General features: G+C 41.3%; 1 protein-coding gene across 1 annotated transcript in view; it reads right to left on the minus strand.

Annotated features, from left to right (window-relative positions):
* The window catches only part of ANKRD33B (ankyrin repeat domain 33B), a gene marked incomplete at both ends in the record, with an annotated part of 38,593 nt that extends 19,097 nt beyond the window's left edge, over positions 1–19,496 (minus strand). Inside the window, one exon of the mRNA XM_080611063.1 lies at positions 19,074–19,496. Coding sequence (XP_080467189.1) covers positions 19,074–19,496 — 423 coding nt within the window. The remainder of the gene's footprint in view (positions 1–19,073) is intronic.
* Positions 19,497–27,134: the final 7,638 nt, after the last annotated feature.

The raw sequence follows: 27,134 nt of genomic DNA on the forward strand, positions 1-27,134 counted from the left end.
TTCTCTGTTTCTTTCTTTTTTTTTTTTTTTTGTATCAAGCTATATAATAAAAGCCAACAATTCAATGGGAAATCAAAAACCCCTGAGTTGATGGGAACTTGGGGGTTGCATCCTGTTCCACAGGAAACCGGAAGACAGCCCCAGATCTCGCACTGCCTGACCCCTTCTCCCAACACCAGGCATACAGCTGCTGATTGACATGTGTCCCTTGGCTGAAGCTGGAGAGATAGGGTGACTATAGAGTCAGACAATCATGTCTTGAACCCACAGGAAGCCTGATGGGAGGAAAACTGGAGCGTTACACCAAAAGTAGCAGTCTTTTTTAATCCTTACTCCTGGTGGGGAGCTCTCATTTTCCCAGGAGGCAAACCCCAGGTGAGACAGGAACCAGTTGCTCAGGAGCCCTTCAGCACACCCCATCCCCGAAGGATGCTCCAGGGGCCATGGAAGGCAGCTGCTCTCTTATACTCCTTTAGTGGCAGCATCTGCTGCCACCTCTCACTCCGCATGCACCTCTCCCCAAATCGCACCGTGTCCAAAGGGCAGGAGGGCTGCTGAAGTACAGAAGGCATTTCTGGCTGTATACCTGGCCATCAGCTCATGCTCACTGGCAGCTCCTCTCCTGACCACTGGAGAAAAGGGCCACTTTGTTCCTTGCTGTATTGTATCCTCTTGGCCACCCTTTTTGCTACAGAAGAAGGTCAGAAGCAGAGGGCACTCAGAGTTACACCTAGCAGTGGAAACAGCCCTGCAAAAAATAATGAGCGGAGGGACACTCTGTTGGCTGAGTTACAGGAGACCTGGGCTGCATTGCCAGCTAGTTTACTGTGAGTCAAGATGACACTTGGTGATACTTCTAAAACCAGCAGTAACTGGACTTGCCACATGAAAAATCTTTTATTGTTCTTTTCTCTCTGAACCTCAGCTCTAAACAAAGAACTGAAGGCCTGAACATGTGAAAAACAGCTGATAGCAGCTACAACTCAAGCAGATTTTAACATTGAGGTGTTCAAGTTAGAAATCTAATGCAATTCCATCGGAAAATATATATTTATATTTTTAAAATATTCACTGAGGATGTTAGCAAGTATGCACATCCTTGCTCAAGATCAATTTTGTTAAAATTATGTATTATTTTGCAGTGACAGCTGTTAAGATTGTATTAGGAACGTATGCATCAGTCTGACATTTCATCAGGTATAAGTGTCTTTGCTAATGACAGCAGACCATTGTGCAACAAAGCAAGATACAGGATGAAGAAGTTTATGTGGAAAGAGGAATAGTTCTCCCACAACTGAAAACAGAAGTGACGTTTGATGCAGACCAAACAGTCCAAAATTAAGCTTTGCACTGTATGTGAGATCTCTGGCCACAGCGGGAGTAAACAAGGAAAGGAATGTGTAAGGAAACTTCAAGGACATACTGCTAAATAAAAATAACACATACTTAGAATGAACCGACAGGTCACCTAGTGGTGCTTATCGTCATTACCCATAAGTTAAAAGGAAATTATCTACCTCAGGATTCAATAACATGGCAAATCAGCCCAGGATCCCATTTTTGGGGAAGAGTTCTGTGTTCTATTTATGGGATGTCTGGCTGTAAAGGACAAAAAATATCATGGAAAGATGGTAGGTGAAATAACACAATTTTTGTCGTGTTAAATTTCACATTTTCATTTTATTTAGACTGTCAGGTGCAAGTCCCAAAAAGTGATGATCCATGACAAATAATGCCGCCTTACTAATCCTGGCTTTCCTGTTTGTATAGCACTTACTAATCAGTGTTAATACTGTCAAATGTTAGTGCTAAGTTTTGATAGTGTTGACAGTAACAACACACGATATGTGGCAGCCAAATTTATACAACCTTCTTTGCTATGCCTGCTTGTTGGTATTTGTGCTAGGCAGGGGTCACTCTAGCTTAAAAGTAAGGGAAGAAATACTTACAAGAAAGAAGTGAGAGGTCTGACTTTAGGAAACAATGTAAATGATGTACTGAACTTTAATGGGGGGATCCTGATATAAACCATGAAGGCATTTCTACCACAACTCCCATGTCAGCACTTTAAGGTGCTCTAAACATTAGCAACCCAAACCATTAACTGCAGAAGGCTGGGAAAGGCAACACGACAGACATCCACTGATGTCAGGATTTTGACCCAGCAAAGAGTGAGCTAACTTCTTTGTCTTTCGCTGGCTTGCCAGGCAATGTTCAGCAGGGCTTCCAAAGGCTGCAAACCATCCTGTGAACAGGGATAATGTATTTACAAATCCTTAAATAAACAGCACATTATTACACTTTGCTTGGAACAGGTGCTTTCGGATACCGACAGATTTAAAACAGTAAAGCACTGACTGCTTCCTCCTATGGGCATACAAGGCTGGGAGCACCTGCTGCTCCAGCCAATTGCTGCACAAAGTTGTAGTGGGATTGGGAACCACTGAAAGGAAGTGAGTTTGTAATGAGGCTAAAATGCATCTTTTGTGGAAATAATTATATGTTAAGACATTTTGGAGAACCTCAATTGCCATATTACTTCAAAATCCGACATTACAGTAATAGTCCTCCCATCCATATTTAATTGAAGCATTTTGTTTATTTTATTTTATTTTTCAGAAAAGCAAACCCCCTAAGAACTAAACAAAATGATTGTCAAAGTTGGATCATTTAGCAACATAACACAAAGCTGATATTATTTGTGTTCAGCACACTCTTTTACTCCGTAAGGCCCTTAAGAAGCTTTAGAAACCAGTTTAGATCTGAACTCCAAGTCCTGGGCTTGAAGGACATTTTTATTAACTTCTCTCCTGGTCTCTAAGTATATGCACATATTCACACACATTTAAGATGAAAAGGAGAGTTTGCAGCATTTTAAAAATATATTTGTAGTGCATTCAGAAGCCATGTGAAATGCATTTTGTGCACTGACATAACTCTGTCAAAAACTACTCCCTTTGGCTTTGAGGCATATGATTCAACTCCTCTCTGTGTGTTTAATAGACACATTTTCCTTTATGTTATGTTTTGTCAGGCACAGGCTGACCATAGTTTAGATCTATTGCAAGAGGCTAAACAGAGTGTTTGAATGCATAGTTTTTCTCAGGAGACCTCTCCAAAAGTAATGACTCACAAAATCTTTGTAAGCAATTCATTTCAGTTTGACACTGGCTAAAAGATATATGTACAACCTTCTAGTCCATCGTTATCTATTGTTGTATCTAATCTGTCTCTTCTATAACCAATATTTCAAAGACCTCAACCTTTCACAAATTTTCACTGTAGAGTTCTCTGAAGAAACATAGAGCGTGATGAGCTTGCCAGCACCTCTTGTGGCGATGAGCTCCTGTGGTTTCATCAGGAAAGATCTTTCAAAGAAGTTTCAACTCCATTCTTCCAACTTGAGTAAATTCATTTTGCTTGTGTTTGAGCCTCTTGGTTATGGCACCAGACACAAACCTTGTAAAGAAAGATCCTAGGAAGAGGTTGGTCCATCAATGGCTAATCTGCCACTGAAAAAAATATGCCAAACAAAAAGGTCTCTTTCCTCAAAAGGAAATCAACTTGACAAAGAAAGAAAAACCATCAGAATGAAAGCTCTTCCTTGCAGAGGCCCCATGCTCACCAAGAAAAGCACTTCTTAGGACACCAGAGATGGGAGGCTGCCTGCATGTTACACATAAAAGTACCAGCCAATTTCCTCACCCTTTGATCTAAAGAAGCTGTAAGAGCAATAAAAGCCCAGTCTCCATCTTAGTCTGCCATTTCACAGTAAGTTCATAAGAACATAAGTGGGTAACACCTTCACTGTCTCTTCTTCCCAGCCACTCCTGTGCTCTTCCTTTTCAACCTCATTGCTTTCTTTTTTATAACACTTCTAAAAATAACCCTCCCTATTGATCTTGGATTTTCTAATGATAAGCCTCACTGATGCTGGAACTGACCTGAATAGAGCAGGAAACTGTGGTAAACTTTCTCCACCAGTAAAAATAAAGACAGAGGAAAAGACCAGCTGCCTTGCACAGCAGGAGCACAAAGGATTCTCAGATGAAAGAGATGTATTAGTATTTAGCCTATGGGATTCACCTTATATGCTTAAGTCTAGATGTGTTATCACATAGCAACAGTCAGCATCCTCTTTTCAACCAAGAGAATAACATCATAAAAACAATCAGTAGTTGTTGTTGATGAAAATGCAGGGAAAATACTGATGCTCAGGAAGAAATATATGTTGAAATACTATTGGTAGACATGAAAGAGGTGTTACTCTTTTACTTGTATAACACAAAGATCCCACTGATTGGATCCCATTAGCTTGCCTCTTCAGATTATCATCAGCTAGCGCAAGTGACAACGGTTCTTGGGATGTCAAAGTATCCAGGCTCTTGAAAGCCCTTATCATTATACTTTCCACAGTGAAAGAGACTCCTTTATCTGGTTTTACCTAGACTGGTTTTCAACTCAGTTGTACCCCTTCCTCTTTTTTGCCCCAGCAAGGCAAATATTTATTTGTGCGTAAATGTGAAAAAGATATCATGCTTTTCCTTAGAAAACAAACTATTGAGCAATAGATGCATGCGTGGTGAATTGATGGGAGGTGTCTGTCTTTCTCTCAGAGACCTGAGGTGGAATTTGGTATGTATGGATTAGTGTCAACTCTCATGAACCTAAATGGCTGCAATCCTGTAATTCCACAGATCCATGCAAAGCAGCTGTGGAATATCACAGGTGACCGTCCTGGAGGCTAAAACCTGGATTTTTATAAGTATTACTCCTTGGATTCAGGCCTGCGAAACTTGGAGGAAAGTGCCACAGTTCCTGACTTCCTTTTGCTGTTTCCTACCCATGCGTTACTTATTACTAATGCTCCACATGTTGCACTGAAAACTAGGTCTCCACAAAGAAAGAGAGAAGAGGCACTAATAACTGTAATTTTTTAAACACAGCCTTGACAAATTCTGTCTCTGAACACTGGAGATTTTCAGTTCTGGGTGAAAACACTACCTTCAAACAAAGTATGCAATTTTCAAGTAATGCATACTGAACTGGCATTACTCAAATGGAAAAGCATACATTTTATGCTCGAGTTTTTCATCTTCTGTAACTGTTAGAAACGCTGATGACTATGATCACCTTTTAAATTACAGCAGACCATGTGGATTGTGTTTCAGTAAGACGTTTCCAGTTTTCATATAAATATGCTTTGGTCAAGGGCAAAGATGATTGTGCTCTTGTGACATCCCACCTACACTGATGACTCTGTAATGTTCATGGCTGGTTAGAGAGCAAGAACTAACTCCTGGTATAAAACCCATCAAATTACAGTTCTCTCTGTTTTATAAATAAAGTAACTGATAGGCTGCTTACAGCCTCTGGAGGAGCTAGCCTGCCTCAGACTTCTCATTGAGGAATGATTCCTTCTTGAAGGTTTAGCATCACCCTGTGAAAAGTGCATCTTTTTAAACAAAAGGCAGAATTGTATTTTTTAATATCAGGGACTACCATTTGGCTAAATCAAGGACAACACTGCTGCTACTGGCTTGTAAGCCCTAGTGAGTAGCCCTACATTAATTTAGTGCTGTATTTAGGAAATGGGCTTGTCCAAAAAGATGCTAAGAAGAGGCTTAGCCTGGTGGTTTTTTTTGATTCAGAAAGCACACATTGTGGCATGGAATTCATCTGTTCAGAGGGAACTTTTTTTCCTCTGATATCTCACTGTTTTTTTGTAGATTCAACTTTTTAAAAATCCCAAAGAATGTGGCTCAAAAGTGGCTCTTCTTTTAAAGTGTGCATTTCCATTTTTAATTTCGCTCTTCTATTATCTCAATTGGCTAAATAAGGATTTATCATCTGCTGCAGTTGTAACAGGTATTAGTGTATGAACAGACAGTTTAGCAAAGGTGAAAATCACATTTGGAATATTCATATGAGAGAGAGTAGCATTGTCACCCTATCTGTTTCAAGTCAACTACAGTACTGCAACTTGAGTTTAATAAGCAGATGCAGCACACACTCATACTGTATCTCATTACCTGGTGGCAAGAGCTGAGTGAGGCTCTATCTGCCATTGATGTAGTCTTCACTGTTCTATAGAGCCTGTGAGCACTCTGTTTCTCTCAACTGTGTCTAGCTCTTGCAACAAAGGCATGAAGGCACCGTCTGCCTCTGTGTTTGAATCTAAAAAAATCTCATCTTCTAATGAATACACCCTCTCAATCTAAATAATAAAGAAACATAGGGAGGGATTTAACACTAATACACTGCTGAATTTGAGATAAAGAATTTCAGGTATCTCAGGTATTTAGTGCAAATACCTGAGAAGGAGAGGGAGGATCAATTTCATATTTATATTCAAATGTCTTGAATGACTAGGGATGACCTGCCTTTGTAAAAAACTGCTAACTCATTAAAATTACATATCCACTTTATAGAATATTTTCAGTCAAACAATCCAGAAACTGCTCTTCTTCTGCTTCATAAAATTGGAGAATATTCAGGTAAAAGCAAAACAGTTTCTCTTGAGTCAGGACTTCAGGGATTCATGTAAGCATTCTACTTTTCAATTTAAGGACCTGGACCTATGAGAGAAATGATAGACATTTAAAACAGTCTTCTTAACGGAAGAATAACTTTTGCTGGAACAACAGAAGTGATATGTATTAAACATATCTGATGTGGGTTTTTTCAGAGCTGTTTGCAGTGAGCTTGACACATTTCTGTGCACCACAGCAGCTGAAATACAACAGTCTTTGAGCACATCAAAGCATTGCTTGGCTGCAGGATGGCATTTTCGTTGCTAGAAGCTCACTAACCAGAGCAACATCTGAACACACGAAGGGGCATTCAAATGATGCTCTAGGCCCCTGGAGGAAAAGAAAAACAGATAGCTGGCTTACAGGGGATTTTCAGTATACAGTTGGAAACTAAGACTCATCACAAAAGCTTTCCAATGTCTCCAGCTAAAGATTTGTAAATAAATACCTTTATGTAAAATAAAAGGATACAGAAAAATATTGCCTACCTGACTCATTCCACCTCAGTTTGTGACAACTTTTACTGCTCACAAGAGCAACATACCCTATCATGTTCAGTGGTGGCCAGACAATATAGCAATTATTGGACTAACACTCTCACATAACTGAGCATTTAACTGCAGCCGTATTATTCATGTCTTGAAAAAGTTAGGAATGAGTGAATGGGCCTGCACATCCATCAGCAGTTCGTGTTGCTTTCCAGGATTTTCTGGTTTTCTGTTAGAGGAGGATACTTCCCATCAGTATGCTCAGTATGACGTTAGGCATTAATGCTCAGTATGGCATTAGGCCACGCAAGCTGTCAGGGCTGATCTGTTGCTGTTAGAGGGCTCCATCTAAGCAAACCAGCTGGCAAGTTCAGAAAACTGGAAGTGTATTTCTACTAAAGGTATAAACAAAGATACACCAACACCTGCAGAAATTACTGTATGGTACATGAAAACCTTTGGTAGATATAGACTTGGTTGATTAAAGAGACTTGACCATTGAAATAGTATGGAGATGACCTGTAAACACAATTTTCTGCATTTTTGTGGTGAATTTTCTAAGATACGGAAACACAGAAACACATATTTTGAAGAAATATTGCAAAGAAGATTCCATTAATATTTGATGAAGATCATGATAGAGAAGGAAACTCTCCAGCTACTGGATAAGCATAGGGTGGTTAGCAGTGAACAGGAATAATAAGGAAAAAAAGCTGGAGTGAAGAGATATTTCTGCATTTGAAAGGAAAATAGTACATGTTTGTGTAACTAAATGTTTATAAATTTGGCATTCTGTTATTAGCAATGTATGACATAGTCTTAATATAAATATTCAGCTGTGCAGCCCAATTACATACATTATGCTGAACAAAAAAACATTAGATTTCTACCCCAAAAGGAATAACAGTAATTTTTCTGAAGTTAGTCCTTGTTCATTTAGCAGTGACTCATTGACCACACTTCTGGACAAATCAAGAAGTTTTACAGGAGGCTGAGGAAAAACAGATGATTGACATTTCTAGATTTGATTGATGATTAAATATATCCAACCACAATTAAGGTGATAAATGGTAAATATCTGTATCTTTTTGGCACTTGACTTTCTCTTTCATCACAACCGAGTACATGGAGCATTAGCTGTCCCCCCTCAGTAGCAGGCCTTTAGGAGCATACTTAAACCCATCTTTGCATGACCTGGGAACAGTAAATCTCAGCAGCATTAAACTTCCCAGCTCCATGCAGAGCTCCCCACAGAGCTGAGCTGAGGCACCAGCAGCACAAGCTAGGGACTTTTTGTAAGAGCATGTAGTGATAGGACAAGGAGGGAGGGCTTTAAACTGTAAGAGGGGAGATTTAGATTTGATGTTAGGAAGAAGTTCTTTACTGTGAGGGTGGTGACAGACTGGAGCAGGCTGCCCAGAAAAGCTGTGGATGCCCCATCCCTGAAGGCCAGGCTGGATGGAACTTGGAGAAACCTGTTTTAGTGGAAGGTGTCTCTGCCTGTGGCATGAGGGGTTGGAACTAAATGTCTTTAAGGTCCCTTCCAACTCTAACCATTGTATTAGCTTGCTTTTACAGGGAGTTTTCCACATACTGAATCCACATATTAGATCCATGTAATGGATCCAATATGCTTAATGAGAACTTGTATGGAGATAAGCAAATGTGCTGAGACATCTGACTTCAATAAACTTCATATATGCTATTTTAATTCAAGTAAGGTACTAACAAGATCATCATGTACCTAATATTCAGTTCAGATTCCTATTCTACAGGCAGTTCTGCTCATGGGTACCTTCATAGCATGTGTTGCATCCACACAAGAAGAATAACTTTCCAGTATAGGGAATGCCCACAGTACTGTACAGCAGCAGAGCAGTAAAACAAAACAAATACCAACCAACAACCTCCTTTCTGTACATGATAAATAGATGGCAAGGAAGATTCAGTCCTACCCTACATGACAGCAGAACGCAGCATGGCGTGGACTCTATCCCACTGGCAGGTGCTGCAGTAGGTTGATGGGGGGCCCCAGAGCTGCCAGAGCCTTTCCCCACCGCTTCTGCTTGCAGGCTGTGGGACATTCTCTGCCTGGGGGATCACACTGAGTTTCTGTCCTGGTGCAGAAGGAAGATGCTTTCACTCTGTTCCCAGGGACCTTAATTATTTTTTTCCCTGTCACCCATGAAATGACAAATGGTTTCATCCCCCCTCAAACCACAGACCAGATTGCCCCTGAGGAACAACATGGGTTTCATTGCAGACATGTGGTATTTCCACACAGGGAGCTCTGCCGAAGCCGCACCATAGAGCAGTGCCTCTGACACAGTTATGCTGCTCAGCCTGCCATGCAGACAGGACTCACCTGATGCAGCTGTGATGAAGTGCCTGCAGCACAGCACAGAAAATAACCTGTTGTTTCCCAGACATAGGTTTCCTCTGGCTGCTGTTCCTCCACGCATCTGGGCGTTTACTATAGAGTACAGCTTATCTCAGAGTAAGCAGAAAACACTTCTACTGTGTTTGCACTTTTTACCAGCTCAGAGGGGCTCTGTAAGTCTAAACACTATGGTTTCATTAATATTTGGGGCATTTCATTTTCCCAAACTCATTATTCTATTAAGAATACTTGTTATTCTACACTCATTGTCTAACAAGCTATTGCTATTTCATATACTTTTTATAGAAAATCCTTTTATATTCTTCTGTATAGAAAGAAAAACATTTCAAATTAACTCCTTAAGCACCTGAGCTTTGACTGTGCCTTCTCTTGAAACCTTTATCAAATATAGATACAAAGAAGTGCCCTACTGCCTCGCCTTTCCTTGTATCCACACTTAAGGACACTTTTATGAATACATGGCTATTCTCCCCATGTTTCTCAGTAAAATGGCTAACAGGTGTGCTGAGCCTTTATGCTATGAGCTACAAACAGCAAGATACCTAGGTTTTGTTTAAAAAAAACGACCCAACCAAATACGCCCAAAAGGCTGCTTTTATGAACAGAATGAATATATTCAGTTATCTGCCACTTCCCCTCTTCAGGAAGCTAGCAACTATGGCTTATGTGTAACCTCCCCCTCTAGTAGTAATCCAAGCAAAGCTTCCCCAAAGGCCCAATTCTGAGCTGTGGTGGCTACTGGCGGTGTTTGTTAGCAGCAGCAGCTGGTCTGTCTACACACAGGCTGTCCAAAAGATGGGGCCTCACATACTAAGAGGCAAAATATCAAAAAATAAACCCAAATCAAACCACATATTTGAGGGGGTATTACAGGATCAGGCTCAAAACGTTAAACATCCAAAATGTATGAAGCAACAAAAGCCTGGCCATGAGTCATTCTCATTTTGCATCAGCCTGCTTTCAAATTGCTCCCTGTGGAATGTAATAGACATAATAGAAAATAATACAACTGAAAAATGGGAATTATTTCCACATTGTGGGTTTTTCCCACAGTTGATACAATTTGAATTGCTAATTCACTGCCAGATGTGCAACCACAGGCTCTGTGACAACCATCCTCTTCCTGCGGCACTTAATCATTTCTTGTTGTGACACACTGGGTATGCTGTAGGATTATATTTAGCCCAGGTTGAAGGGTTTCTGGGGATTCTTTTAATGAAAGAACCCTTAGAAATGGGTAAATTCAAACCTCTGTGGCATAATATTTTAAATAATTTAAAAGAGCAACCTTCTGAGAGAAACTTTATTTATGAAAACATTAAAGGTGAACTCTTGTCTCCAATGAAGCCTGTGGGAGCTCTTCATCGCTTCCACATCCTCCCGAGATTTTCTTTTCTAGTTAAAAAAATCTACCAGCAGTTTTTATTAAGTGGCCTTTGTGCAACTCTACCTCAGTCACAAAATTTTAACCTAATTCCACAGTGCAATGACAGATGATTTAGGAAGAATATGCAGAAAAATTGTTAGTAGGCAATATACTATTTACTTCAATTGCTAAAAAAACCTACCCAGAATAGAATAACTCATATAAACAAAGTATAAGATCTGGAAAAAGTATCAAAATTAAGGACAAACCCACCAATTTGGGAAAACCTGCAGCAACATATTACAGAATCATAGAACGGTTTGGGTGGGAAGAGATCTTAAAGATCATCTTTACCATCATCAACACCTGCCATGGGAGGGACGCCTTCCACTAGACCCTATGTCATCCCACTTGGAAACTATCCTATTGCATCTGAAAAAAGTATACAACATATGCAAATAGGATTTCTATCCCAGCAATCTCAAGCGTTGTGGTCTGGCTTTTCAGCTCCATAAAATGGTATCTTACACAGAGTGCTGGTAGTGTCAAAGGTGCCTTAAAACTGGACCTCTCCAAAAAGATCTGGGAATTTTCCTTGCTGTAAGGTACTGCTGATGTAACCACTGTTTGACGTTGCATGGTGGCTTCTGGGTGGTCTCAGAGAACTGGGCTGTTAACATTTCACTTGCTCCCATGTAGCTTAGTGGTTACTAAGGGGTCCTCCAAGTGGCCTAGCTTTTAAGGAACCTTTAACACTACCAGAGCTCTGCGTAAGATACCATTTTATGAAGCTGAAAAGCCAGGCCACAATGCTTGGAGGAATAGTAGGGAGGCAAAACAGAACTGGGAAGAAATTATTAAAAATTGGTCATTTCCTGTCGTAAGAAGACACAGGATTGCTGGGATAGAAATGTTTCTTTTTCATGTCCCAGGATGCTTCCAGAGACTTCTTATCGTGCATCAGGCACCAGTTCAGCATTAAAGTCTTCTGCATGGGAGTCTTCAGACCCAACATACGTAGACAGGAGAACAATATCACTGTCTTTTTCCACCTCTTTTATTGCAGGATTTAAACCTGACTCTTCCAAAGACAATTGCTCTTCATGGACTTTTCTGAAGCTCCTTTCTCCCCTCCAAGTTCTTTTAGACCTGCTCTTTTTTGCAGCTTCAGCATTAAAAGGAACATTTATTGGAAACTGCCTATTTACAATACCTATGCATTACTTGAAAATAGCCTTTTTAATATGCCAAGCTACAAGAAACTTAATTTTATCTAAATCCTGAATTTTGGAGAGCATTTTATGCTTCAATAAAATTTCACAGAAAAGAACTTAGGAACCTTGAAGAGAGAAAATTAGTGCCAATATTCCTTCTTGAGTAACTCCTCCACAAGAATATAAATTTTCATTTCCTAACGGGATGAAAGAATTAGCAGCATCACCCTGTGCACTGTGAAATAAACCTCAAAGATTCTTCTATAAAATGCAGTAAGACATCCCAAAGTCACATTTCTTACCTGTGTTATAGACACGTTCTACTAAAGACACATTATAGGTCTGCCATCATTATTGATGACAAATGTCCCAGATAACCAGTCTTATTAGACCATTATTAGATTTTAAATGCAGGTATACTTTATTACATCTGGAGTCAACCTGTGCTCAGCTGGGTAACCAGGATCATCCCTGCACCTCTGAGGAGCTCTGTAAGTCCACATACTTGATTTAAGATACTAATGTGAAGCACTGCTTAAACTAGAACAAAATATTGCTATGACCTTCATTTCTGAGTTACTGTCAGGCTAAAAACTTACCCCACACACACCCCATTCCAGACACTTTGCACTAAGTAATTTATCAAAATTCCTCAAGGAAACTACTCTTCGCCTGGTTTCTCTAAAAGCTGCATTACTTGAAACTAGATTAAGCTTAAACAACTTTCTCATGTTGATGGGGTCTTCAAATCTGTATCTATCACTTTCAGTAAGAGTTACATCTTAAATCAAGTTACATACTTGAGTAAGAGTTACATACTTAAATCAAGTTACATCTGTTACTGATGTAACAGCTAGTGCTGCTTTTGACACTAACTACAAATAGTACCTTACTACCTGTCAACTGCATGGATGATGCAGCAGGTCTGGTCATGCATTTCCAGTGGTCTGCTAAAGATCTGCATTTCCATTCTTTATGATCAAGCACCCTCCTTCACGGTGCTTATTATTTGTCCTTTTTATTTTAGAAATCAGGTACTGTGTGTATACTTCTTCTTAGTCAAGTTATTTTAAAGGCTATGTTCTTGTGCCAGATTTACAAAGGCATTACCCACCTAACACTTGAGGTGAATGCAGACAAGGGCAGGCAGAAAGCTACCCACGCTCTTCTGACAACTCCTCTGAGTCCCCATGCTTGTCAATACGGTCCACACCCTGGTTAGCTCACAGAATCTCCTCTTAGCAAACCGACTTTGCATTTTCCATGCTCTGTCTGCTCCTTTCTGATGTCTTCCGTTGAGTTGTAACTACAGGATTTGAAGGGTTTCAAATTTGTTTGGAGCAGCTTTTGTATTTTGACATCTACTATCCCTTTGCTTTCCTTCCTCACTCCCTTTTTAAACAGATACGTATTTCCAGGGACTTTATTTTAGTACATTTGGGTATTTCTATACTTTTTTTTAATTATTAAAATTAGATTACTTTTGCTATTAGGGTCTTTTAGAAACTATTTCCACCCAAAAAAAAATCCCTTTCATGGTTTAGTGTCATGATGTTAAGTTTCAATACAAGCCTTTCCATAAGAATACCTTGTATGACAGAATATGAGGGAACCGAAACTGCCTAAAAAAATATGAAAAAAGTCCTCAGCACTGTAGCAGATGACATTCTTCAAATTCTTTTTTTGACATGGGATGACTTCCACTATCCACCATGACAACCGAGAAGCAATAAGTGACAGGGTTATCTTTATCCCTCACCAGAAAATGCTCCACTCATTTTTTATATGTTAGCATTGTGAAGATAACAAAAATAATATACACAGGTTAATGGAGTGCTGTGCAAGCTCTGGCACTTTTTGTAATACATTACTTTCTAGAAAAGCAGTACCCAGCCCAATGTTCACTCACCAGGGAAGAGGGAACTGAACCACTGGCTTCCTGTCCCTCTCAGCCAGACACAATTCTAGGAGCACAGCCCTTGGGCAAAGATAAATTCAGGTGCTAACCCCCTGAGGGATTTACTGTGCATCTGTCTGTGAAACACTCTGAAGGGTAATAATGCTCTCTAAACTAGCTGAGCTGCCCAAAGCAGCCTCTCTGTGGTACTACAAATCACATGGACTACTTTGCCTTGCTGAGCAGCAGTCTGCAACATAGGGCACAGAGACCAGTATGACATATCTGAAGCCTCAGAGGCTGTCATGGGTCCTGTAAGGAGACTGGGTAAGTGATACCATTCAAAACCATCCTTTTACAACCAGAAACACGCAAACAAACTGAGGTTGCATTCAGAAAAACAACTCCACTCAAGGAGAGTCACTTGCTGATGCTCTCCAATGCAGCGCATCCACTGCAGGAGGTATTCACTGTGCCCAAATGATAAGTCTCATGTGCCCTGTCTTCGCAAAATCTCTCAGAAGTCAACAGAGGGAGGCTTTTTGACAGAAAGGAAAGGGACAGCAATTAGAGCATGAGCATAACATAGGCGCCTGAATCACCCTCTGGAGAAACCCACTCATCTCTGCTGAAGAGAGAAGGAGAGCAGGGAAATAATCTTCCTAATTTGTGCACTACACCACGGTGTGAACCCCTCTGTCTGGGAACTTCTCTCCTGCTCCTACTTCTCTGGGCTTACTTCCACGTTTGGCACAAGCTTATGTTCTCACAAGCTTTTCAAGAAGGTTTCTAGCACAGACACCACTACCTTATTTTTGTTTAGTCAGTAACACCAACTTCCAGGCTTTGGATGCATTGCTGTCCCTCTCCAGGACTAAGTATCATGAGAGGGGAAATCAAAAGAAATTTAGATCAAGAAGAACAGCAGCCTTCAAACCCCTGTTTTCTTCCTTCAGCAGAAAAATGAGAAAGGAACAAACAAATCCAGTCCCACTTGGTGATGGAGCTGCAGAGCTAGTGTTCCCCAACGGTAAACTTACTCCAAGCAAGTACAGATCAACAGCATCCTGTACAAACCATTAAAGGAAAAATTAACTGTGCTCATATATGAACTTGAAAGTATTTTCTAAGAGGAGAAGAAAGAGTTTACAAGCTGAGCCACATAGATTATTTTGTCTTCACACCTTTTAAGGGAACAAACCAAAGATCACAAATGTATGATCCCCGCTATATGATACACTTACTGTTTAACTGCAGATTGGTTCCTAGCTATCCATTGAACTGGGCAAAAGACCCATTGACAGTTACGTAAAACTGAAAATCTGAAAAAACCTACATTTGCGAATGTATGTGCGAGAATATTCTCACACACACACCAATTCTGAAGTGCAGAGATACAGAATACCTACTAATACAGACTGCACCACATGGATGATTAACATAAAGCCTTTCTGAGAATGAGCTGCAGCAATTATTTTCAATCTGTTTCTCCCCCATCCCTTATTGCCTTCTCTATTGTCATGGCAAATTTCTAAATTTGCTTGCATTCTGCAGTTAGGTAACATCAGATTTTGTAACTCTGTCTCTCTGAGTATATACAATCCTAGCCACCAGGCAAAATTTAATATTAAGTGATGTTAAACTTACAAAATGCAAATGTCTGAAATTCTGGAAGCGTGGTTAGCAAAGACACAAAACAGTCCCCTTGGTGAAAAGCAGCATCATTATCAAGAGGACATTCTGGTCTCAGTCAGGTCAGCAGGTTTCACCACAGCCACAATTTTGTTTTGTCATATATATTTGCAAATCCCTTCTTACTGCTAGCATGAGGCAGGTAAATACATCAACATTAATGAATGAGAGGTCACCCTGCATGATCTACAATCAGTGTATTATACGCTGTCACAGTTATTTTCCAAGTATTTCAGTATCAGATTTGTCAACGAAAGGAAACCAGCAGGACCAAGCCAGTCTTTTGGGACTCCATATACAGACAGCAGTGCCACAGAAGATGCAGGGATCAACCCTTTGGGGATCCTATGCAGACAATGATATCTAAACTGTTGTTGTCTCGACAGTAATGGAAACGAGACAGGGAAGGTACCAGTCTTCAGGCTACATGTGGTGACTAATAAATCAGATGTTGTGGAGTCTGGTTTACTGCAGGAAGGTGAATTTAATGAAAACCTGTGCCTGTTGGGAAGTTCTGCAGCTCACAAACAAAGCATGGGGAAAATCTGCTTCTGCAGAAACCCCAGGAAAAACCAGTATACAGCCTTGGCAAATTGACTCAGAAGAGAGAATTGATGCATTTTGATAAAAAGGGTGGAGGAAAATAAGTAAGGTTACCTTTGGATCTTTGTGTTTTTAGAAATAATTCCTTCTGAATCTTAAGTTTATACACTCACATTTTAGGGACAAGGTAAAAATTTAAAAACAATGGCAGAACTCCAGCTGTTTGTGCCCATTGATTTACAGAACTTAACCATTAGGAAGATTCTTCTTCATGTTACATTTTGTGAGTTGAGTTTACTTAGTTTCAGAATCAAAATATGGTATTGTCTTACTACTGCAACCAGTTACAGGCTTTGTCTATTTTGAAAAAAGCCCTAATTTTTGAATTGTGAAATGAAACTCTACTGTCCATACTCATCAGGGGATTGTGAAAACAGTTAATATACTCACTTGAAGCCGTCGTTTCACTATCCCACCTCCCAAAAAGCAAATTACTCTTCCTCCCTGTCTTGTCTCACAGAGAAGAAAGAACTTACAAGAAACAAAAGGTCAGCAAAAAAGGCTTTCCAATAAATGCATACAAGATAGCATTGGAACAAACATCTCTCTGTGAAAGAAGGTGCTGAAAGCCAACAGTACAAGTTTCAGTAACTGTAAAATTTTGTCAGCACAAATGGTGTATGTAACTTACTTCTTGGCAGTAAAATTAAGTTTTGTTTATGGATAATGTCCAATGACTTTATATAACATGCAAATTCAAGAGCTACAGAAATTCCACAGGAAGGGTGACAAAAGACCTGAGCAGAAATTCCCTTTTGTTAGTTAATGTTCTCTGAAAAAGGTGAATTTGCCCTGATGTCCCCTGTGGGGACATCCGAACTGCAGTCACACCAGAAGTTCCAGCTTCCCAGCAGAAAGGTTTCTCCTATCCCATTCATGTCTGTCTGGAAAAGAAAGACTGTCCTGATCTGTAATGGTGCGATTAGGGCACTTCCATTAGGGAGGCAGAGGGAGAAACTGAACTCATGTATCCCACATCATTCATGAGGCTTATAGACATTGCTGAATTACAGAACTTCTTTTACTCTGCTTTCATAAAAAGTGTAAAACCCCAGAACTGACGTCAAATTGATGATCAAAGTTTAATTTCAGGTCAAATGAAATATTTGCTTAAGTAGAGAAAAACTTTTTCTTTTTTTTTTTTTTTTTTTTTTTATCAGTATGAACAAATAAGAGGAACTTTCAGTTTGGATTCAAGCTATAACTTTGTTTCTTTCCTGGGAAGCTGGAGAGACAAAGACTAACCTGCTTTTTGGGAAGTGGGATGGTGAAGGGCTTCCAACCAGGAAAATTCACTGTTTTCTCAGCCCTGATCCAATCACCTCTGCCCAAGGAGCTACTGTGGGATGAGGGCTGATGTTGACACTGAACTTTTTCTTACCTCTTGATCAGCTCTGCGGGACCCCAGACTGGAGACAAAGGGTGCCTGCAGCTTCACAGCGGGCTCAGACCCTCTGTGGGTGGTAAGGCCTCCCCTGTGGACAGGACAGTCATGGAGCACTTGGTCTTCTATGCCACACGTACAGTGGGGCCAAACCTCTCCACTGTCACACACTTGAGACACACTGAATAAATTAGGCCTCAGTGGAGGCTAGTGTCCATGAAATATCAGGGCTGGGTTTGGGCTCCAGCTCAGGCCTTGACCTCATATACAGGACAGATGTACCTGCAGGATCTTAAGAATCTCCTGTAATAAATGTTTGGATCCCACATGTTACCTAACGAGAGTATAACTACACCATATGTTAGCTTAGACAGAAAAGTTGATTTAAAACATTTCTGCCTTACGCTGCCCATTCCCACCCCCAAGCCACAGGCTGCTGCCCCCTCAGAAGCATTAATACAAAGGTTTTTATTTGTATTGTTTGCAAAAATTTACAGTAAATCAGATCACTACAAATCTGTATTAAAAGTCCTTTTGGGGGGAAGTAAAGACATTTGTCAGAAAAATCCCAGAAGTACATCTATCTAAGACACAACGAAAGCCCCTCTGTTAACAGCACCAAACCCAAATCACTGCACTATTTTTGATGCGAAGAACATTTATGTTGCCAGAATGTATAAGTCACTTGCCCAGTTAAAATAACACAGCTTTCTTTCAAAACATTCCTGTCACAGACTATCCCAGAAAACTTTTTTGAGATTGTTTATGCAAACTGTAAGTAAAAATTTCTTAGTTTTAATATCAACAGTAGTAACAGCAGCAAGAGGAGTTGCTGTTGATAATCTTCAATATTGCTGCTCCAACATCCCAGTTGCACATTACCCAGGAAATCTTTCCCAAGTTTTCACCCTCTGGTTTAGTGAAGTACACTTCCGTCCCTGCAGTTAAACTAAGTAACAGGCAAAAACCAAACCACAAACCTTGTACTGACACAAACCACCAAAACAGTTCACCAGCAGCAAAACAAATACCAGAACTCCAAAAAGTCTGATTTTAGCATAGGAATACTCTGAGCCATGCTGTGAAAAGCATGAAGTACTGCAGGGGATGGGCTGCCCAGCAAAGAGAAAGGTTTAGCCCTGCTGAACAAGACTGCTACTAGCAATGCACTCTCGCTCATCAGTAACCTGCGGGAAAACAAGACCCGTCTCAAAACTGAAGGCGGGAAAACCGGAATCTCAGGCTTCCTCTCTTCCCATAAACTGGACGCTTACTTTGCCACAGACGGAAAGCCATGTCTAGCACGGAGAAGCTTCACGCTTTCTCCTGTCCCCGCTGCCTCCGTTCGGGACCGCAGACCAGCATCCTTCAAGTGAAAGTGACGTCCCCCACCCCGCGCCCGCCTGCCCTCGGCCCTGCTCCAGGAGATTCAGGGTGCCGGGACAGGAGGACGCTTTCCCATCCCGGGGCCGGAGGAGCAGGGCGTGATGCTCACCCGGCGGTTACGGTCTGTCTCCCGCACCTCCTCCTCTTCGGGGCCTTGACGGATGAGAGCCTTGAGCACTATGGTGTTGTTGGTGCAGCAAGCTCGGAAGAGGGTGAGAGCCTCGGGGCTGTCGCGCTCCCCCTGCTCCAGGGACCACCGGTCCTCCTCGTCCTCCAGACCCCCCGGCGGGTAGAAGGAGTCATCCGAGGCGATGCTGCAGGTGTCGGGAAGCTCGGAGAAGTCCTCATACTCCTCGCAATCCTCTTGCTCCTCTTCCTCCTCCTCTTGCTCCTCGCCCAGCCCTTCGGCGGCAGCCCCCGCCGCACCCTGCTCAGGGTCGCTCTCCTCCTCGGCGCTGGCCATGTCCGGCTCCGGCGCGGGGTACACGCGCTCCCCGGACAGCTGCTCCCCGGCCCCGGACAGCAGCACCATGGTGGCCCGGGAGAGGAGGCTCCCCTGCGGCCCCGCCGGGCCGCCCTTGCCCTCACCCGCCGGCCACTGGGCACTGGCCGGGGCGTCTCTCTGCCAGCTGCCCTGCGGGGACTAGCGGCTCTTCCCTGTGCAATCCCGCCTTCGGCGAGGGGTCCCTCTGCCCCGCTCACGCAAGTTTGAGGCCCGTCCCGCGAGTAGCCCTGCAGCAGCCCGGCGGCCGGCACCCCGCGGGCCGGGGCATGGTGCTGCCGCCGGGTCTCCCCCGGGGCCCGGCCGGGCTCCCTTGCTCAGCGAGCAGAGGTTGCCGGCAGGCAGGGCCGGTCTGCGCAGAGAAGGCAGTTCTCAAACTCGTGGCCCGTAATCCGCTCAGCATCTCTCTGAGACGATTTGGGCTCAGGCTTAGCAGGGTAAAAGCGGCTGGCGGGGAGAAAGAGGAGGAGGAGGGGAGCGGGCGGCGGCTCCCTTCGCGCCGCACAGCCCCGCTGTAGCTGTCGGAGGGAAACCTGCCCTTCGGCGATGGTTGCCCTTCTGTGCCAAAAGATGGAATAGGCCACCGCAAGCCCATCCGCGGTGGGAAGAGGGGCCACGGGAGTCGGGCGGGTGAGGCAGAGGCTGCCACCAGTAGCTCAGCACAAATTGTGTGGTCCCCAGAGCCGTGATTACAGCGATGTACCCAAAACTTTCCAGGAATACGAGTAGCCCATGTAGCATTGATCTGTTGAAAAAGATACAGACCCTAAGGAAAATATGGCATTTCTGTGCTTTGAAAGAGAGCTTTAAAGCAATTAATTCCTTAAATCACATCACGCAGACCTGACAGTTTAACCAGCTGTAAGAGATGTCAGGCAGTTCCTTTTTATGGAAGGCATTTCAAGATTAGGCTGAGAGGAATAAAGCATGTACAAATGGAGTCTCCGCTTTGTCACAGTGCCTCTAAAATCTTTTTTCTTTTCAAATACCATGGATTAGCACCATTCTCTGGCAGTGAAACAGTGGGGGGAAAACACTGGCCAACAAAACGGGATATTTGTTTTCTTCAAGAACACTTTGAAGCGAACCTCGTATATATGATATGCTTCAGCAAGTTAATGTCCAAGGTCTAGGTCCCTGTCAGTTTGACAAGAGAAACAAGCTGGTATTTCTGCATGAGGTAAGACAGAATATGATGCACACTTTATTTACTAAAAGAAGGAATGAGTGAAAAGAGAAAAGTAACTGTGAGTAATGAGGCCCAAGGAGTAGCTGTTTACAGTCTTTAAAGAAAACATTGTGTGAACCGGGTTTCGTGAGTGAGAGAAAGCTCAGTGGCTTCTTGCAGATCTCTAACTGGAGGGGTTAGCCCAGTGCCTAGCTAGAGGACATCTGTAATCAGAATTAGTAACAAATAGCACCCTGATTAGCAAGGAAGCTAAACTGGGAAGAAAGGAGATTAAACTGTTCACTCACCTCCAGACACCTCTGAGATCATAGTTGACGTGTATTGTCAGCCTTGCTTAGGCTCATGCTGCCCATCTCCCATTATCTCTTTGTGTAAAGAAAGGCCCCATACTCCAATACCACTCCATGTGCCTGTTCCCAAATCAAATGCTTCCGAGCTGGCTTTACCTGCAGCATGACAGCTCTGTAGGATTTTTCGTTTTATTGCCTATCCATTTCTCAAGTCCTTGTATTCACAAATGTTAAGGGCTCCATTCAGTTAACCTTTTGTTTCCCACTCAGTTAGTCTGGCCAATGATCAGCTCAACAGAATGATATTTCTTAAAGTAGTACTTATATTTTGGAAGAACTTAATTTTTGCTTGAGACCCTGCAGCTGGAGGAGAGTATTTGCCTTGTTCTCAGCCTGAACTCATCATAAAAGCTCAGAAAGACTTTTGGCTCTAGTAACTTTGGTAGCAGACAAACAAAAACCCTAATTCTCACTACAGAGAAACAAAAATTTTTGGGGGGTGAAGATTCAGCTCATCTGTAAGAACTGATTAATCAAACATACTTGCTTTGTTTCTGTCTTACAGACCAATTTCACAAGAATGAAGATTTACTTTATTTACCATATTAGGTTTTTTTTTTTAATTTGAATATGAAATATCTTAGCAAAGATGCAGGCACCAGTAAGTTTGAATAGCAAAAACAAACCCCAATCCTGAAAACCCCTAATTCTAACTATAGGGAAACAACAGTTATTTTAACACAGGGGAAAAAAGTTTGAATCTGAAAATTCATCCTCTTTTTATCCTGTGTTCAGTTTACCTATCATTTTATTAATGGAAGAGAAACAAATCCGTCTGCTTCCACAGCTGAGGTGGTTCTGCAGGGACCCCACAGATGAAAAATATTTTCTCTCAACTGTGCCTGACACTTTCATCCTTTCTCTGAAAGAATAGTGTGATATTGCATGAGCTTTCAGGGCAAGGTGTCAGACTTGTTCAGAGCAGGCACTGTGCTTCCCATTGGAATTTTCACTTTTACAACTGCTGTTGAGACTATAGTTCAAATTATTTAATCTCTGTGCAGCTTGACAATAAATCACCACAGAAAGGTGCAGTTAATTGGACTTAAACTGTTACATGATTCCTTAAGATGCTGCTGCAGCCATTAATCTTGTCAGCATAGAGGCTCCCACCAAGGCTAGTCTGCTTGGGCATGGTTATGGATTTAAAACAAATTATCCCCAATTTCTTCATTCTACGGTGACACAGGTTGTATGTGTCAAGAAAGGTTTCTTGTAATTTATACTTCACTGTGCAAATCAGATTAAAACAATGTTATGAAAGGCTATAGAATAAGTTCTCAAACGCTTTCAAATTACCAAACAAAGACATTTTCATGGCATTTGTAAGAGGAGAGCCTCAAACCTTCTATCTAGAAAAGATACCAGTTAACATCATTGAAGGTAAATGTTGGTATTTATAAAACTTATCATAAAAGTGAAGAAATAAACATTACCATCTTAAAGCAAATAGCCCAGAATTATTAGTCATTATCACCATGAGTATCTGATCAAAATTTATTGCTGGGAATTAACAAGGTGGGAAATTAGAATATTCAGAGCTGATCTCACCTGTCCCTGTGCAAAGCTTCCCTTGAAGAAATCCATTTTTGGAATGACTATAGCATTGGGTGCCCTCAGTTTGCCTCATTCAGGTTTGTAAACCATTCCAATTATAAACAGTTCTGAGATAGAGATTCAGAGTCAATGAGATTAACGTGCGCCTGTAAAATTAGTATGAAGATTCAGTGAGTGTCATGTGTTCTTCTCACTTTCAATAACTTCACCAAAGGAAAAAATTCACAACACACTGAATGTTATTGCCGGTGTTCTTAAAAATGAAATCTGCCCAAAGAAAAAGCAGTTTCAATGATTCAAGTGGTTTATAAATTCTCAGTTGCACATCAGATCACTTTTTCTGCAGCCAGTTGGCTCCTTACATTGCTTTGTAAGTCTGTGCTTGGAGCATGGGAAAGGATGGAGCAGTGCATCACTAGCTGGCAGTACCACCAGTCGCGGCAACACAGCACTGTTAAACTTAAGAGCAGTCTCCCTTCCTTCCCTTCTTTCTCTGTTGAACAGCTTGTAAAAGCTTTTCTTTTGAGAGCCACAGAAGTTTCTGTGGACACCAGATGTCTCTCTCATAGCACTTCCACCAAAGCCACCAAAGGAAGCATTCATAGCAAAAAGAAACCTCCCTCAAACAATCTGACCATCTTCACAGATGGGAAAGGAGCTGAAACCTCCAAAAGGCCCATGTAGAGAATGGGTTTGGTGCCGTGATCTAACCCAGCATCACCCCGGTACTAACATGGTCCATTCTAAGGGTCCAAGTGGGCAAGCTGTGGAGGAAACATGGGGAAACAAGGTGATAAAAGGGATGTGGGATTGCTTTTTGCAGCAAGACAGCATTTTTTTGACCTTTGGAGGTAGACTGATAGAAATACGCACTTTCAACCTTCAAGCCTTGTGTTGATCATCAAACAAGGCTGGTTGCAGCTTCAAAAACTGGCTGCTTGAAGTTAATGTCAATACAATATTTAGGCATGGATGTAAGCAAACTTGTTTCTGGAGTTGCTGAATTCTTGGCAGCGCTGGCAGACTAATAAATCCAAACCTGTGTTTATTATGCCAAATAATGTACTTTTGATTTGGATGCTTTGCTGGGGCTGTAGCAGGATGGTAAATAGACTAGCTGTTGTGAGGCATGTAAGTGCAATTAATCTAGTCAAAAGACATCAGGTAATGTACTGCATTTGTGTTTTGCTGTTGGCAAGGTATGTAAGAAGGCAGCATTCAAGGTAAAGATTAAGATTTCAGCTGAAGATATCACTGAGGAAAAAAATCCTGTGAGTTGAAAGAGCCAAAGACAGACAGCGAGTGTTGGCTTTCATAATTACCTGATTTGGGGCGGGTCATCATGTTTACAAATGAACAGACTCAGCAGAACTTGCTAAGACCACCCCGTTTATAGCCTTTTGGAAAGAGAAGGGTTGGAGCCTCAGTTTTCCTAAGCTCTGGCCAAGACTGGATGTGATATCCTGCTTGATCTGAGAAGTAACATCTGCTGAGGAGCTATGGCTGGAAGTTGCAATATGTTTCCTGGAAACCAAATGCTCGATCTGAATTATGAGAGCAGAGAGAGAGAACAAGGAATATTAGCAATCATCTTGCTACATGTTAGTGTTTTCTCTGTTGCTGGTATTTTTCAGCTGTTGCTTAGTCAGATTAAATGTTGTTTAAAGTATCTGTAATACCAGCCCAATGGTATCACCGTGAAATTAATACAACAAACAGATGTAAGTATAAAACCCTGATACTGGAAGAAGGCTAACAAAGGTTGAGAGTAGGAGAGCAAAATGTTTTGCAAATCATAAGTTTAATTCTCTTTTCCTGTATGTTGATATCATTTTCCAAAAGTACAAAATACTAGAAATTAATACATGTATAAAAACGGGGGAAAAGAAATTCACAGAATCACAGAATCCCAAGGGTTGGAAGGGACCTCAAAAGAACATCTAGTCCAACCCCCCTGCAAGAGCAGGGTAACCTAGAGTACATCACACAGGAACTTGTCCAGCTGGGCCTTGAATATCTCCAATGTAGGAGACTCCACAACCCCCCTGGGCAACCTGTTCCAGTGCTCTGTCACTCTCACAGTAAAGAAGTTTTTCCTGATGTTCACATGGAACCTCTTATGCTCCAGTTTACACCCATTACCCCTTGTCCTATCACTGAAAAAAACCTAGCTCCATCATCCTGACACTCACCCTTTACATATTTGTAAACATTGATGAGGTCACCCCTCAGTCTCCTCTTCTCCAAGCTAAAGAGACCCAGCTCCCTCAGCCTCTCCTCATAAGGGAGATGCTCCACTCCCTTAATCATCTCTGTGGCTCTGTGCTGGACTCTCTCCAGCAGGTCCCTGTCCTTCTTGAACTGAGGGGCCCAGAACTGGACACAATATTCCAGATGCGGTCTCACCAGGGCAGTGTCAAAGAAAGAAAAAAATCTGCAAACTGTCCATTCAGAAAGCTGGAGACCATTTGCTAGCAAGTTAAAAAAACATACATAGCTAACAGGAAGGGGCAAAAAGAAAAGACTTTAAATTGTCTGTGTTAAAACATTACTCACGTTCTTAAGCTGGAAAGTAAACAACTTTGGGCAGTACTCAGTCACAGAACCACAGAACAGCTGAGGTTGGCAGGAACCTCAGGAGGTCTGTAGCCTAATCCTGCTCCCAGCAGCCTCAAGTAGGAGATCAGACCAGGTTACTCAAGACTATCAAGGGGACAAGAATTTAATACTCAATTCAGGAAACAAGGCCTTAATATGCCTGATAGAACGACCACGGTAACCACAGCAAACATTCATGAAAATAGGTTTATAACATAAATACATTTGTATTTCTCATCTATTCATTTATAACATCTTAAAAAAATCTGCTTCTGAGTCTCCTAAACTACAATGCAGGGAAGTTTTTAATCAGTGAAACTACTCCTTTTCAAATACTACTACATATACAACTGCACACAGGTTCCTCCTTTGAAGTGCAAGCTCACATGGCTGGATAAATTCCAAAATTACTTCAACAGTGTGGATTAGAGCATTAAGCTCCTATCTTTCCAGTAGCAAAAATCTGGACTAATCAGCCATGGTCAGCATCTATGAAATCCCTGGAATAAAAAAAAACAACAAGTAAATCATTGAATAAAGAAGTCTGTAAAATAATTTTTTGTATGACAGATGTTTTCCAAAGTGGTTTAACTAATTTTAAAAGCATTTGTTCTGATAAAACACGTTAAGGAATGAATAATGGGTAAGGTAAAAATGTAAGAGGAAAATGAAGTCATCGACAAATAGTTGAAGAGACAATGGAAAGTGCCCCATTACTGATTACACAAAAATCCCCATGTTACTGGGAATCTAAATCTCCTAACAAGAAACCATAATGCTAGGATAACAAATCAGCATTCTGAAATGTCCTCTATAGGTCAAAACAGATATTGTCTTGGACTGCTTTTTAAAAGTTTCTTTTGCATTTTCACTGACATAGACCTAAAATAAAACAACACAATTACAGTTGCTAAAGTTTACCAACTTTGGAATGCTTTTCCAGAACCAGTTTTTAAGATGCTTAGTTGTGAATAGAAATACACTCTAGTATAAGTTTTTACCTTCATAACTTTTGTAGAGAGTGTGGTCAAATCATTGCTCACACTTGGCACACGAGTACACGCAGCTAAGAATGTTTAGTCCTTTTCAGTTTGTAAAAATCCTAAGACAGGTATCTTGAAGTACTGAAGAAACAGGAATGTGCCATACCAACATACACATGGGCTACGCATAAGGAAAATCTATGAGTCAACTTTTCATCTTTTGAGTAATGAACCACAAGTAATAAACATTGTTTGTGTAATGAAACACACCCACATTATTCATGCCATCAGTGATATATATTCAATTTCTCTATTAAAACTATCAGATCGTCAGGGGTTTTTTTCACTGGATTAGTGTGCTTATTTTTGAATTCTAGCACAGCAGAGGACTCCCTATACATACATGTGTGAAAAAGTGCCACTCTGGTGTCTAAAATCAAAAAATAATGTTATCTTTATACCAAATTTTTTTGTTTCTTCCTAGAGGAATTTCTTTCCACATACAGTGAATAAACCGTGCATTTGCTTCAAATTTTCCTAAAACTTTTCCTCTTCCTTTATTGTCAAATTAATGCAACCAAAAATAGTTTGGTTTGACACTGGTATGAATAAGCCCACTAACACTATTCCATATGCAGAAGATGTGTAGCACATCTGTTGTTGTACTTTTGAAGCTTAACATCAGTTGTCTCCTCTGCTACAGATTTCCTGCACAACTGTGGGAGCTTCAAGCCTTTCCATCCCTCTGCTTTTGCTCCTGAATGACAATAATGCTGTGTCTCTCTACTCCTGGGATGTTTGGGAGCTAAGGACATTACAGTTTTGTAGAGGTTCAGATGGTATTTGACTTCAAGCCACGGAAATACCACAGATACATGTTCATCTAGCCTCACTATTGCCCTGCATCAGTAAACTAAAGAAATCAGTGCTGAATTCAACCTAATTTTAACTTTTCTGGCAAACCCCAGGGAAAGCTTTAATATTTGACCCC

The sequence above is a fragment of the Psittacula echo genome (assembly GCF_963264785.1).
Source record: "Psittacula echo genome assembly, chromosome: 2".
Classification (NCBI taxonomy): Eukaryota; Metazoa; Chordata; class Aves; order Psittaciformes; family Psittacidae; genus Psittacula; species Psittacula echo.